This window comes from Polyodon spathula, chromosome 14, assembly GCF_017654505.1.
Source record: "Polyodon spathula isolate WHYD16114869_AA chromosome 14, ASM1765450v1, whole genome shotgun sequence".
Taxonomy (NCBI): domain Eukaryota; kingdom Metazoa; phylum Chordata; class Actinopteri; order Acipenseriformes; family Polyodontidae; genus Polyodon; species Polyodon spathula.
Genome location: NC_054547.1, coordinates 9,529,594 through 9,543,700, shown reverse-complemented (window position 1 = coordinate 9,543,700; position 14,107 = coordinate 9,529,594). Strand labels below are relative to the sequence as shown.

General features: G+C 37.7%; 1 protein-coding gene across 5 annotated transcripts in view; it reads left to right on the top strand.

Moving 5' to 3' along the window:
* The window catches only part of LOC121326504 (netrin-G1-like), a 106,189-nt gene that overhangs the window by 80,179 nt on the left and 11,903 nt on the right, over nucleotides 1-14,107 (top strand). For 2 of the 5 annotated variants that reach the window (XM_041269813.1, XM_041269811.1), the window contains exon 5: nucleotides 8,695-8,721. The exons of 1 other annotated variant lie outside the window; for it this stretch is intronic. In XM_041269813.1, coding sequence (XP_041125747.1) covers nucleotides 8,695-8,721 — 27 coding nt within the window. Of the gene's footprint in view, nucleotides 1-8,694; nucleotides 8,722-11,603; nucleotides 11,652-13,677; nucleotides 13,738-14,107 lie in introns of all 5 variants that reach the window. 2 more of the 5 variants (XM_041269809.1, XM_041269810.1) reach the window with 2 other exon arrangements.

Genomic DNA, 14,107 nt, shown 5'->3' with positions numbered 1-14,107 from the left:
TCATCAGGTCTGGAGCTGTGGAGCCATACTGACAAAAAAACAAAAAAAAACATACTCTGGCATTGACTGACTGCTTAATATACCTTTTTCTAAGCTGTCCATAAGTTATTTTGTTTAAACGCAGCAGGCACCTGACCATGCCATACTTTTCTTTTTTTTTTTTTTTTTTTTTTTAATTATTTTATATATGTGTTTTCCCCATAACCTTTTTCAAGAACTTCACAGTGTTTTATAGTTGACATTCAAATCCCAGTTCAGTCACTAACTGTGTGACCCTGATCAAGTCACTTAACCTCCTTGTGCTCCGTCTTTGGGGTGAGACGTTGTTGTAAGTCTAGCTAATGTATAGTTCACACACCCAGGTCTCGTATCTTGTAAAGTGCTTTGTGATGGTGGTCCACTATGAAAGGCGCTATATAAAAATAAAGATTATTATTATTATTGAACTGCAATAAAGACTATAGCTCCCAAGAGCTTGCTTTTATAAGGTCAAGTTAGTATGCTGCTTTTAAGTTAAGTTCAGTTGCCTACCATAGATATATATAATGAAGGTCAGATAAGCCAAAGTACGCATCAGGAAACTAGATGGTGCCAGCTCTTACTTCTGTAAAGACACGCTGACTAATCTAGCATAAGTTACATATATCTATAGCAGAAAACTAGAACCAAAGACCCTCATGCATGTCATTTGGTTTCCAATTCTTGCTTTGTTTTTCTGTTCTCTTTCAATTCGAAGACGGCCAACAACAATACTTCTGGGATATGCCTGCCACAGGTCAGGTATTTACTGAGAATTTTATGTCAGAACTGCCAATAGGCTCCTCCGGGGAGTGACGTCCTCAGTCCCGGCTACCGAGGGAATAAGTAGTCATTCCGTGGAGATGACATTCTTTTTTGCCTCTCACAATCAGGTATGTAAGGCAGGTATAACTAACCTCTCCAGTTGCGTGATTGATTCTTTGTAAAAGACCTCTCACTTTGAGTTTTTCTGCTAAGTCGGCTTGCCACTTCCACTCGTCTTCTGAGGACTGAGCTAATACGCTGCCCAACTGCGCGCCACTTAAAAAAAAAAAAAAAAAAATCTTCATACTTTCAACAGTCTACATTGCTTGGTGACTGTAGTCTGCTTTCTGTTTTTTCCTCTGCTTTTTGCAGCTAAAATAAACAAATAAAAATAACAGAGAGAGAAAAGAGAGATGCTTCCTCCACCGGGGCCCAGCTCTGCCGCATCCGCAGTCGAGTCGATGCCTCTGGTCTGACCGCTGTGTGTGATTGTGTGTGTGTTGTGTGCTTCCTCCTCTGGGTCTGAATAACCCACTGTAGAGTAGACTTGCTTACACTGACCACCCACCCCGGTGCATAGGTCCCAAAAAAAAAAAATATATATATATATATATATATATATATATATATATATATATATATATTTGTCTTTTTTCTGTATACTGTCTGCAGACTGTGCTCCGCACCGCTGCAAGCTGCGTGCTACATCGGTTGTGTGACTGCACGCGGTCCAGACTAGACACCTGGCTCAGTAACCTTGGTGCTTATGCCCCTGGTGCTCAGTGCATCTGTACCTTAGAGCCTTGGCGCCTTGGTGCTTCAATGCCCTCAGTGCTTGGACGCTTCCTGTATCGGTGCCCTCGGTGCATTGGTGCTTCGACACCCTTGGTGCTCCAGAGCCTCAACACCTCGGTGTTTCACCAACATTGGTGCACAGGCGCTCCCTGCATCAATACCCTCTGTGCCGTCAGAGCTTTGGTGCCTCAGAGCCTCGGTGCATCAGTGCTTCAACACCCGCTGTGCTCCAGAGCCTCGACCCCTCTGTGGTTTGGCACTTTCAGTGCAAGGGCACTCCCTGCATTAATACCATCTGTGCCCTCTGTGCTTCGGTGCCTGAGAGCCTTGGTAGCTCAGTGCTTTGGCACCTTCCCTGCCCCAGAAACTCAACACCATGGTGCTTCGTTGCCTTCCATGCTCAACTGCTCCCTGCATCAATATCTTTGGTGTCCTTGGTGCTTCAATGCCTTTGAGCCTCGGTGCGTGTGAGTTTTTGGTTCTCAGAGCCTCAATGCTTCAGTGCTTTGACGCCCTCAGTGCGCAAACACTCCCTGCTTTGGTGCCCCAAAGACTTGGTGCTTTGGCCCCTCAGTGCCCCCGAACCTCGAGAAACCGGTGCTTAGGCGCCCCTAGTTCCGTGCATTGCAATGTCAAAGTTCCACCCATGTGCATCTTGTGGAGGAATGCTTCCCCCACAGGACAAACACCTCCTGTGTGTCAAGTACTTGGGAATGCAGCACGCCTCCTACACCTTAGCAGATGAGATATTCTGCTTGATCTGTGCATCGTCCCAGCCTCGGGCCCTACGCAGGAGGCTCGCAGAGTTTACCGGAGCTGTTTCCTCAGCCAGCTCAACTGAGCCCTCTTCAGCCCACCAAGCTTGCAGCCACTCACTGTCTCCTTCGAGTAGCAGTAAGAGGGCAAGGCACAGTAGGCAAGCCAAGGATATCTCGGACCTAAAGAGCCATATTGCTCAGATCCTCAAGTACCTGGTCAGGCAGCAGGGTCTTCCCTGTGGTCTGCCTCACCTGGCACCTGCCCTGATACTGACCCCACCCTCACCAGCGGTCATGGATGTCTCAGACCAAGATGAGGCGATGAACAGGGAGGAACAGGACACAATCCAGGCTAACCCAGGAGACGAGCCCCAGCTCTGAGGTTTACCCCTCCATCGAGCTCAGTTCAAGTGCTTATGAAGCAAGCTCCCAATTTCCTCCTGGTTCGCTGGAAGGCAGCGCCTGAACAACGCTGCTATTTTCAGACCGGCAGAAGCTTCGACCAACCAGCCTTTTCTGGTGTTCCCAGATTTTCTGGAGGAGGTACAATCTTCCTGGTGCCATCCAGCCTCGGTGCAGAGTGCCTCTAAACATACAGCCCTGCTGGCCTCCTTGGAAGATGCGGGTGCGCTGGGACTAGCACAATTCCCACCGGTGGATTGCACCATAGCAGCCCTGGTGTGAGCCCCGCTGGTAGGAGGTTTATCCAAGGACCCTGTATACCCTAACCCTCTGTACATGTATCTCCTCAGTCAGACGAGAGGCACCCTCTGGCACCCAGAACTGGGCAGACTACAGCTGTGGGTCTGGCCCCTGAACAGGACCGTCTGAGCACCCTAAGGCTGTCAATTCACTGCAGAATGCTAGGGCCTCCTCCACAAGGGCATTGTATTCCTACAAATGGAGGTATTTTCAAAAGTGGTGTATGACCAGAGGTTATGATCCCATCTATTGCCCTGTAGCAACTATTTAACAGTTTCTGTAAGATCTGCTAGAGGCAGACATCCCCCTCTGTGCTGAAAGTATACCTAACAGTATTCCTGAAAGAGAAGACAACCAAAAAACCTTAATCCCTCGGTAGCTGGAACCGAGGACGCCACTCCCCAGAGGGATCTATAGGCAGCTCTGACATAAAATGCTCAGTAAATCAGTTGTTGGTCGTCTTCTCTTTCAGGGAACCGGGGCTACATCTGTAACCTGTCATTTTTCATTACATCCTTCAGATTTATTTTTGGTTCATAGCTATATTTTCTCTACTTAAAATAATCTTCCAGTTAGCTCCCCACAAGGGCTTTATGAATCATCAATGTGAGACTAAAGGTAATACATTTCAGTACCCGCCTTCAGTGCCTGTGGAAGTTTCCCCATGAGGAAAAAAAAACCAACGAAAAATCAGGCTCGATGTCTCTCCTTAGCAGCAGCAATTAACTCAGCTATTTGATTGAGACTTATAATCAAATTCAGGAGTGAGTTCAGATGAGCATAATATCTCTTGTCTAAGGGCCAGGTGGCATTTGTGGTTAATCACAAGGAAAAACTTGGAAGCGAGAGATGTTTTTCTTCCTCCTTTTTCACAATTATTTTCTGTGCAGTGTTTTCACACAACTGAAGTCCCCCTGCTGCTTGTTTTTACTGCTTTTCTATTTTCTGCACTAATTTGCATCTTTCTTCCCTTCCCAACACTGTGCTTGCACCTTCCATTTCTTGCATTATGTTATTTTTTTTTATTATTATTTCCCGTGGGCTTGCCTCGTCTTTGTATGTTTGCCATTAACCATCCCTCACTGTTTTTTTTGTTTTGTTTTGTTTTTTTTACAGTTTCTAAATATTGACTCCCCCAATATTATTGTTTCCTTAAACCGATCCCTGAAATCCCACATGTGACTGCAATTTAACAGCCTGAGTCGCCATCTGGCTTCTTTCTTGCAAATCAATTATTTTGCTTGCAAATCAATTATTCTCACCCCTCCCAATATCTGCAGGTTTTAGAAACTGAAGCCCCCTCCAGGGGAATGGCAGTGCTACAACTCAATCCCACAGTGCTTTGTCAGTGCTACACCTGTGCCTTGGGGGTCTGTATTGAGTTTACAGCTCCACTCTTACACCCCCCTGGAAAACGGGTAGCTTTGCAGCTCTGCAAGAGTGCCCTCTAGTGCATTACAAGGGGAACTGCTTTAGTATGTGCAGCATTGAACTCCCATTCCATTGAAAATGGTTACATGATTAAAGCCCAACTTTACAATACATGGAAGCTGGTTTCTGCCTCAGATAATACAACTGTCAGGTCCTTAGACAGTACAAGACTTGAAAGGTAAGGGTATTACTTAGCCAGGTAGTTTTATTTGAGTTGCTGTGCTTCTATTCCTTTGTAGGTAGAGATAATTAAGTACTATCATCTATATTATAGTAAATTATATTAAATAACTGTGTCACTAGTGGATATTCAATTAGGTGGATGTGTTTAGTGTCATGTTACCATCAAGAGATGAAGTCATAAGTAGTATATTGGTTTGTACAGATTATTTTTGTTAGCATAATTGTAAAGGTCTTCTATAGATAAACTGTATTGTACTGTTAATTGAATAATACTCAACAGGGCTAGGATGAATGCTATTGTTTACATTCAGTGGAGTGGGATAAACACACAACCAGTAGAAGTGAAGTTGATCCATCATAATTCAACCCATTGCATAATTACAGTTTACACAGGCATTAATAAATGCACATCAGACAAAAGTACCAAACTTTAATTTACAGAAAAGGTCTGGAAATACAATAAACTAACATAATTTCTACAGAGTGCTTTATATATCTTTATATTGTGCACCTTGCATAACTGAAGTGTGTACAGTCTGATAAGTTAATCATTAAATAGATAAACAGGGATCCTAGTTTTACAAATTTCTCCGATTTAAAAAAAAAAAAAAAAAATTAAAAATTGCATTATTCCGCAATTAAAATAAAAAGCTAAAATTGAGTGCAAATGTAAAACTAAATAAGCCAGCTGTGATATTTATTTAGATTTTTTCATTTGTTTCTGGGGTGCCAGGTTTCAGTTATTGTAGCTTTTAGTATGGACAGATTGAAATCCCAATTCCAGATCCTGCTGGATTACGAAAGTGCAAGCTCAAAGTATTACATTGTAGAATATCTTGATCTGGAAGTGGTTTTAGTAATGAGGCACTCAGAGCTTGAAGATGAGAGGCAAATTAGCTGTTACATTTTCTACTTGTAGATACTGTTAGTAACCTTGTTTGCATTTATTAATTTGGACGTCTGTGTCAGCACACTATCCATACTTTTTTATTTTTTTTAATTTTTTGATGGTAATTAATAATTTGCCATCAAAAAGATCGAATTTACTGAGCATAAGAGGATGCAAAATTGCTATACAGTTTGTGTTTCACAACTGGAAATCATTTTTAAATGTTGAAGATAAATTCCTTTTAAATTATCTGGATTCATTCTCAAATAAAGATGGTATTTAAGAGAATACCAAATTATTAGTTAACTATATAATATATTTGTGAACTATGATTGCAGTGGCATAGTTGTTAGCACTGTTGCCTCACAGCGCCAGGGTCCTGGGTTCATATCCAGCCTAGAGGGTCTATCTGTGTTGAGTTTGCATGTTCTCCCTGTGGTTGCGTGATCACTCTAAATTGCCCTCAGTGTGGTGCCCTTTGATGGACTGGCGCCCCGTCCAGGGTGTGGTCCCGCCTTGCGCCCTGTGTCTGCCAGGTTAGGCTCCAGCTCACCGTGACCCTGTAAAAGGGTAAAGCAGTTATTTGTAGTGGATGGATATGCCTCTTCCATACAATACAAAAAAATAATAATTCCAGTCAGATTCAAACTACTTTTGCATTGAGGAGCAGAAAAATCAATGAGGTGCCTGATCAACATGAGCAACCTAGTGCAGTCTTATATTATTCTGTTCAATTAAATCTGTATTACCGAGTGTAATGAAGATAACTGTCAGGTGCAGTGAAATAAAAAGGATAGTGATAGAAAATGAATCTATTAAAGTGGCATATGATCTTCAACAGCTGGCCCAAGCTGCATGCAACCCATTATATAAAAGAGGTTTGCTGCTGGTACATAAAGAATAGATACAGATCTGCTGTAAATTTTGTTTTTTAAACCCAATGGTGATTAGTTATCCAAACCATTAATCAGTTTATATAGAATAAGTGTATAAACCAGGAATCTCTTTAACAAGAGATTACTTCTCTGGAAACTTGCAATCTTATGTTTTCACTGTTTTCACAACCCCCCCCCCAAATTTAGCAATATCATTATTTTTCAATATAGAAAGCTAGCATAAAGTTGCTTGGGGTATAGGCACCTGCTGTGGTTTATCTACCCGGTGTACTGTTGTTCTGAATTTTGGCACAGAACAAACCATGGGGAACACAGTGAATAAAAAATAAACAAAATGTCCGATGTGGGTGACCTTTCATATGGTTAATTGACTTTTAATGTTAACAATATGATACAGAAATAATTAGCTGAGGCCTCAAACACACAGCTTTGTATTTGCTCAGAGCAATGTTTATTTTATCATGTGCTTTCTGTGGCTTGTTCTGTGCCAGAACCAAAATTCAGCACTATGTATCCACAGTATGTGGATATAATACTATATAGCAAGCAACTACAGTATATGCTAGACCTGTACTTATTTGTACCTGAATGAACAGTACAAAGCTAGTATTCCATATTATATTATATCTGATTACTGTGCATAACACAAGTGATTTAAAATCATCCTGGGAAGGTAAAATAAATTGAACAATTAAACATTTTCCTTGATAAAATAAATGAATAGACAAAAGTTAGTGAGTAACTAGAGGTGTAGCAATATTTTTAAATATACACTTACAGGTAATTTTGTTTAGCAACACACTGAACAAAAGCTATCACTCATCATTCAGTTTGATGTTCAGTGACCTTAATCTAGGAATTGCTGCAGCTGAAAAATCGAAAAGTTATGCACCGAAGGCCTGGCAAAATTGGCCTTGATATTCCCACTATCGTCTTCATCTGGCTTGGTGAATTTGAAACCTGAATGGATATAAAAAGAAACAAAGACATTGAGATGATCCAAATTTTTAAACATATACAGTATTTAAAACTAGAGTAACTTTCCATTCTTGATGACTACACTTTTTTTTCTGTTTTTGTATTATATTTGTATTATTTTATGTAACCATCATCATGGCTCAGCACACTCGTGTTTTGACCTGCTTTATTTTACAGAAGGTCATAAATTTGGATCTTAACTGTGCCTGTCAGGTCTTGATCAAAAAGAGAGATGGGCTGATTCTTGGGATATCGATTGCACATAGCAGGGGGTGCTTTCCTCTCTGATGATGTTAGTGAGTGCCCTTCAGGAGGAAAGGAAATAATCAAAAATCCTTGAAGCCAAGAACGCAGCTGCCTGGTTGCTCGTCTGATGCAGACATCACACAGATGCTGGTAGAGCTCCAGCTAAAGCACTCTGTTTTGAAATTGCACATATAGTACACTTGTCTTTTCTAAAGACGCCATCGTGTTACCCCTGCAATCTGTTTTCTAACTGCCTACCAATACTGTTTTAAAAACATTGTAACCTACAATATGTAATTGTGATTGATCTGTGAAAAAATTGTACCATCAATGTGACTTTGAACTCATATTTCATTATTGTATGTTGGGTTAGACCGACAGCTATCTCCAATAATCATTGGAAGTCCAGGGATCAAAAATAGTGCAAAACATATTTCTAAATCATGGTCAAATACAGCACTTTAAAGGTTACAGGTAAGTCATTTTAGCCATTTAGTTTGTAACAAACACTCAACTCAATTTCAATAAAGTTATCAGGTGCTGAAACTTTAAATAAGTTGAACAAGTCAACACTCTTTAAAAATAATATTTTTGTTTTAGTTTAAAACATGGTTAGGCAGGTGAAAAAAAAAAAAAAAACATATTACATATCAATTAGTTTTGCACATCCCTTACTTTGTTCTTGGCTCAGCTGGCAGCTGTCACTTTGCAGTAGCCATTTTGTAAAGGAAATAATGTGCTAAAGTAGAGAAAGACCCTGACAAGATATTAATAATCAAGAGTTTTAGACAGGCTTACAAAAATTAGGTTTTAAATATGCTATGAAGAAATGAGAGCGAGCATAACTCCGCTACTACATAATAACCTAGAACCTTATTGCTGTTTCTGTTTTTTTTTACAGGGTAAATTGTATGGGTAAATGGGACTTTGCAGAAAAAAAAGGTTGCAATGTCATTGCACAGTTCATGGTATCATATTTATCATACTGCATAACTGTTTTGTTAAACTGTATGTTATTTGTCTTTTATTCTAGGTATTCCCAATAACCCTGGTCCAGTTAGTAAGTAAAAATCCATGTGTAACAAGCTTTGCTTTACCCTTGCAGCCCAATTTTCATTTCTGTGTTAGTTCCAATTTCGTCCATAGATACATTATAGTACATTAAGCAGTTATATTAAATTGAATTACAAGCATATTTAATGATAACTGTACATAATTTGATTAGCATTATTTCTTGCTATTGCTGGGAACAGCAATGTGTCACAGACAGAGGCTTTTTATTAAAATTTATATTAATAATTCTATTTGGAAAGAACGCGTACTCTGGCAGTGGAAAACTTGCTGAATATTTAGTTTGGGGTTTTGGTGAATTTTTAAAACTGCATTGAAAGCAATATCAATTTTTTAATAACAAAGCTAGGATTGTCTGGCAGTATAATGCCAGAAAGGTCTTAGTAATATAAAATAGTGCAGTAAAGCAAGGCATTATCTTTTCCAGCCAATATTCCCTGGAGCAGGGCAATGTGTACAGTCATAAAAGCTGAATGACTGATTAGAAGATGAGCCACACACGCATGGCATAAGTCACAGTGCAGTTAAAGCCTTGCATAATCTCAGTCTGTAATGCAAAGTTAAAGAAACAACAGGCTTTTGTTTTCTGAGGTTTGTTTTAGCAATTGTTTTATTTTGTGTTTTGTTTTTTTATTGCAAAAATTATTTATGTTGGAACAAGTCAAATTACCACAGAAATGGATAAGGGGTTAAGTGGAACTTTAAAAGCCTATGCTGGTTGTTGTCATTGTTTTTTCGTTACATGCATAAACTGTATTGCAATTATGCTGCATGCTTTTCACATCATTCAAACATCATCCACCACATTCAGCACTTCTTTCTGTCAGCAGATGTTTGCATTTGAATTCTTAAACGGGAAATTCAAAGGAATGTATAGTATCCGAGGTGAGTGGAAAGTACACATTGTTGAAAAGCGGTTGATGATGCCAGATAGCATTGGAATTTATGACCTAAATATATTTGTTTTCAAGGACTTTTCGAATCCACCATCTCCTCCAGCCTCTATAGTAACCTCAACTAAAGGGGTTGGAAAGAACAAATAACAGCCAAATCCACTTTATGAATTACCTCACTGGAATGCTGTCCATTTTTAATGCAGCATATGTTCCAAACGGTGTCCGTCATCTCAACAGGATAGACTATTGACAACAGCAACAGCGTTATATTGTTTCCCATTTAACATTTAAGTCCTGCCTGAAAATGCCTGACAAGAAATTTGATTATATTAAATGCAATACAATTTCAGAAAGCCATTGTGAATGTGTGGCACCATGTAAGTAAAAGGCTTATTTACAAAACAAATCTTGATGTACTGATATAAAAAACAACATGCCCTTTCTATTCACCTCAATTTTATTTTCTCCCTAAAACCTGAGATTCCGATTAAGGCTGTCAACTGTCTTATTAATATTAATATTAAATGATGCTGGCAGTAAGCAGGTACCTTTTTTAAAGGCTGTTATTGGAGCTTGAACGAAGGACCAGGAAGCACACACTTAGTCAAGTGTTTGCAATTAATGACTCCCAAAATAAATTATTACTAATTGTTAATAATATAAAACAAATAGATTGAGTTTTAGTACATGCTATTAAATGTTGGGATAAAGAATCGAGGGTGAGGGTTCTTTCAGATAACTGTAATGTAGATACTGGCATGTTAAATTATTTAAACTTTAGCTATAGTTACAGGAATTCAAACAGTACCTAGTGTATTACCCTTTTGAGCTTATTTGGGTTGTCTCCATAACCCAATATCGTTCCGTCTCGGTCAAAAGGTGGGTATATATATATATATATATATATATAATGATATTGATAGTAATACTATATATATATATATATATATATATATATCTGTATATTGTATAAACATCTGTCAACTGTCAGCTGGGCAGCTGGCTCCTTATATATATTGTAGATAAACATACACTGTAGATATACAGTCAGACAGGTAGATAAATATAACCCTGGAGTGAGGTGACCACAGGGACAGAAGCAAATATTGTGTTAAAGAGAAATTAAAGAGGATACAACATAAAGTGAGCCGTTTCTGGGAGATAATGCACATTAGCAGGCTTTATTGCTGTCTCTGCTTCACAAAACATTGAGAATTCTCCATTTCCAGCTCTACGCACTGTTATTTCAACAAAAAGAAATAAATAATTGTATGTAATTATGAGGTTATACATTATATGAGCATACACAATAGACTATTTTAAACATACACTAAATTAAAAGACCATCATAATTAAGCTTTTTTTTTTTTTAAATCAAGTTGAATTTTTTTTTTTTTTTTTTTTTTTTTGTATACTTTATACATAGGACTAGATTCTCAAAATGCTACTCCAAATATTCATTAGTTTGTTTTGTTTTGTTTTGTTTTGTTTTTTTAGTTTTTTTTTTATCAGAATGGAAAATATCCCGAATAAGGTTATCAAACCAAAAACTGCAATATTCCAATAGCAATTTGGAATTAAAAAAAAAAAAAAAAACTGAGAATCTGGCCCTAAGTCTTTTGATAAAATTACAAAAAAAAAAAATTTAAATTTAAAAAAAAAACTAGATTTAAAAGACAACTAATTGCACAACTAGTACCAATCTCATATGACAGATTCTATATTATTTAAATTCAGCTAATTTTAAACAATTTTAAACAGCACAATTGCATACAATATTCAAGTCTGTTCGATTTCTTTTGGGGTGCATCAATTGCTCATCTTCGTCAGCCTTGGCAGTCATATGTTGTGCTTTATGGGCAAATTAAGTAAACCGATGTCTATAGTTGTCTGTATCCATTTAGCATTGTACAGGTAACAAAATGTTATGTAGTAGGTGCAATTAACAACTCCTGATTTCTCCTGATGCATGCAGTATGGCCGAGTGTTTCGTCTCTAGAGGTTGCTAACAACAGAAAGCAAGGTAGGATTTCTGCAAAAAACAAATATTCCAGCTGAAATGAGGTTGCTTTTTAGAAACTCCCAACACCACAGTTATGTAGTTTACTTGCATTGTAAATCGTAAACATATTTTCCAGTTACTTACATTACCAGGAAAAAAAAAAAGGTGTTGCAGTAAGTTCATATTTAATTTTTATGTAAGGCATACATAAGCCATAATATTACATGCTTTGCACATCTCTACATAAAACATGGTGACTTCCCAAGAATGACTAATAGAATTCCACAGTCAGGAAATTTCCCCATGGAAGCCAGCTCTCTTTGACAAACATTTTCCACAAATTTCTGTTGCTTTAGATTATGCTCCTTTTAAGTTAGAACCGGAGTGTGCAATTATTCTTTTCCTCAACTGAAAAGGCTGTAGGGATTTCATGTACGTTGATTTAAGACAACCTCTGCCTAGTCCCTGGTGTAGTTTTACTTTGCAAACATCATGCAAAGTGAGCTTGCACTGAGAATTTTAAAATGCTGGCTGAAATTCTTCCCAGGTTTTAGTTTAGATGAAAGGGGTTCTACTAGGTCATATAGCCACAAGTCCATTAGCAACAGAGGAGCTTTAAAGAACAGGCTGCCTGTTCTGTGCCTGACCTGAGAACAGACAAAATACCTTACTTAAAAGTGCAGTGGCACATCAAGTGTTTTTAATATATGAGCATGCTGTATATACAAATATTATAATTACACATTAATTACCTTTCTGCTTTGGTGAAAATGCTGTACTGTATCTCTGCAGGTAATCCTGGTAATTTTTTTATTAATACTGTTTAACAAAAAATACCCTGTGAGAAAAAAAAAGAGCGATGCTCTTTTCATCACAATTGGCTTACTGCTTACCAAGTACAGTATAGTAGAAAACAGAATTAGAACCTTTTGGAGGGGAAACACTGTTATTGAAAGTACTAATTAGGAACAGTAATAATGTGATAAAACATCAGCATTTCATATTGATATATAGCATGCCCTTCAATTAAAAATTAAAGTAAGCAAAATGAATTTGTCGAGGTGTATAAAAACCCCAAATCTTATGAATAAAAACATTTATAAAAACATGACATGTGTTCCGTCAGTTATATATAATGTCAATAATACCCTGCACATCAGGAACCAGAGTTACAAACCACACCTGGTCCAAATTACTGACCAGTAAATAATCTGCTAATTTCTACGAACATAACATACACAGATATACTTTGCAGACACCCATTTCTATTTCTTAGAGAGAGGATTCTGCTTAAATGGCCTTTATGGTAGCATTTAATGGGTTCACATCCCTTCAAAATGACCTGTAGATAAAGAGTCCGAAAGTGCATGTGTGTTTTTATAGCGGTTGTTTGAAGAGTGCTGATGTGCTGTCTCCGGTAAAACAGACACAAATGTTGAACATATTTAAATATTTGAAACTATTTGTTACAGGTGAAATTGTTAACTTTTATACTGGGATCTGAAACATGTCCCCAAAAAAGTCATACAGAGTATCACAGGTGTATGTGGACTTCCTAGCATAACACATTATTAATCCTGCCATTTGAAAAGCAATTATTCTAACTTTTCTACAGGTATTTGAGATGTTTTATTAACGCAGTGTCTAAAAATCAGTTCACAGCAAAAAATGTGGCAGTAAATGTAACCTTGATTATCACATTTTATAAATAGCATTGTTTTCAAAATACAGTGTGCAGTTGAAGCAACCACTACTGAGTTTGAGAAAACTCCTGCACAAGTTATATTATTCAGAATGTAGTTCACAGGAAATCTTATTTTGACCAATGTTACTCAGTTGATTTTAGTCTGTAGCATACAGTATGACATATGTTCAAAGTTTAAGACAGTAGTTGATTTTAACTGGAAAAAATAATCTAATACAGTACTTACTGCTTGTATTCACCCATAGTAATGCTTTTGTTTTGTTTTTTTGTTATTTTTGTTTTTTTGTCTCTGTTTAATGTATCACATTATCTTTTTTTTTTTTTTTTTTCAAACTTATCTAGTTGCTCCACAAATTGCTTTGGCAACTGCCCCCTCTGTTCAAGTTGCAAACAGCAAGAGAGGTAGGAATTCTGAGATTCATACAGTGCCCCTGCCCCGTGTTAGTTTGTGTTGTCAGAACTTGCACACTGTATGAATCTAGAATACTCGTGAAGTGTATGTGGTACTTACCCGTCAAACAACCAGACTAACCCCTTTTTAGACTAATACATAGTATGCTTGTACAGCGTATAACGTTATAGTCACATTACAAACATACTGATTATTTCTTTTTAAATGTGAATTACTGTATGAGATGGGTAATATTTCCCTTTCAATACAGATGAATCAATATATATATATTACAGTAATGTATTATACAACAGTACTAAAAAATAACAGCATGAGATAGAATACCCAGTATGTGGTTACATTGGTTTTTAATGACTAAAA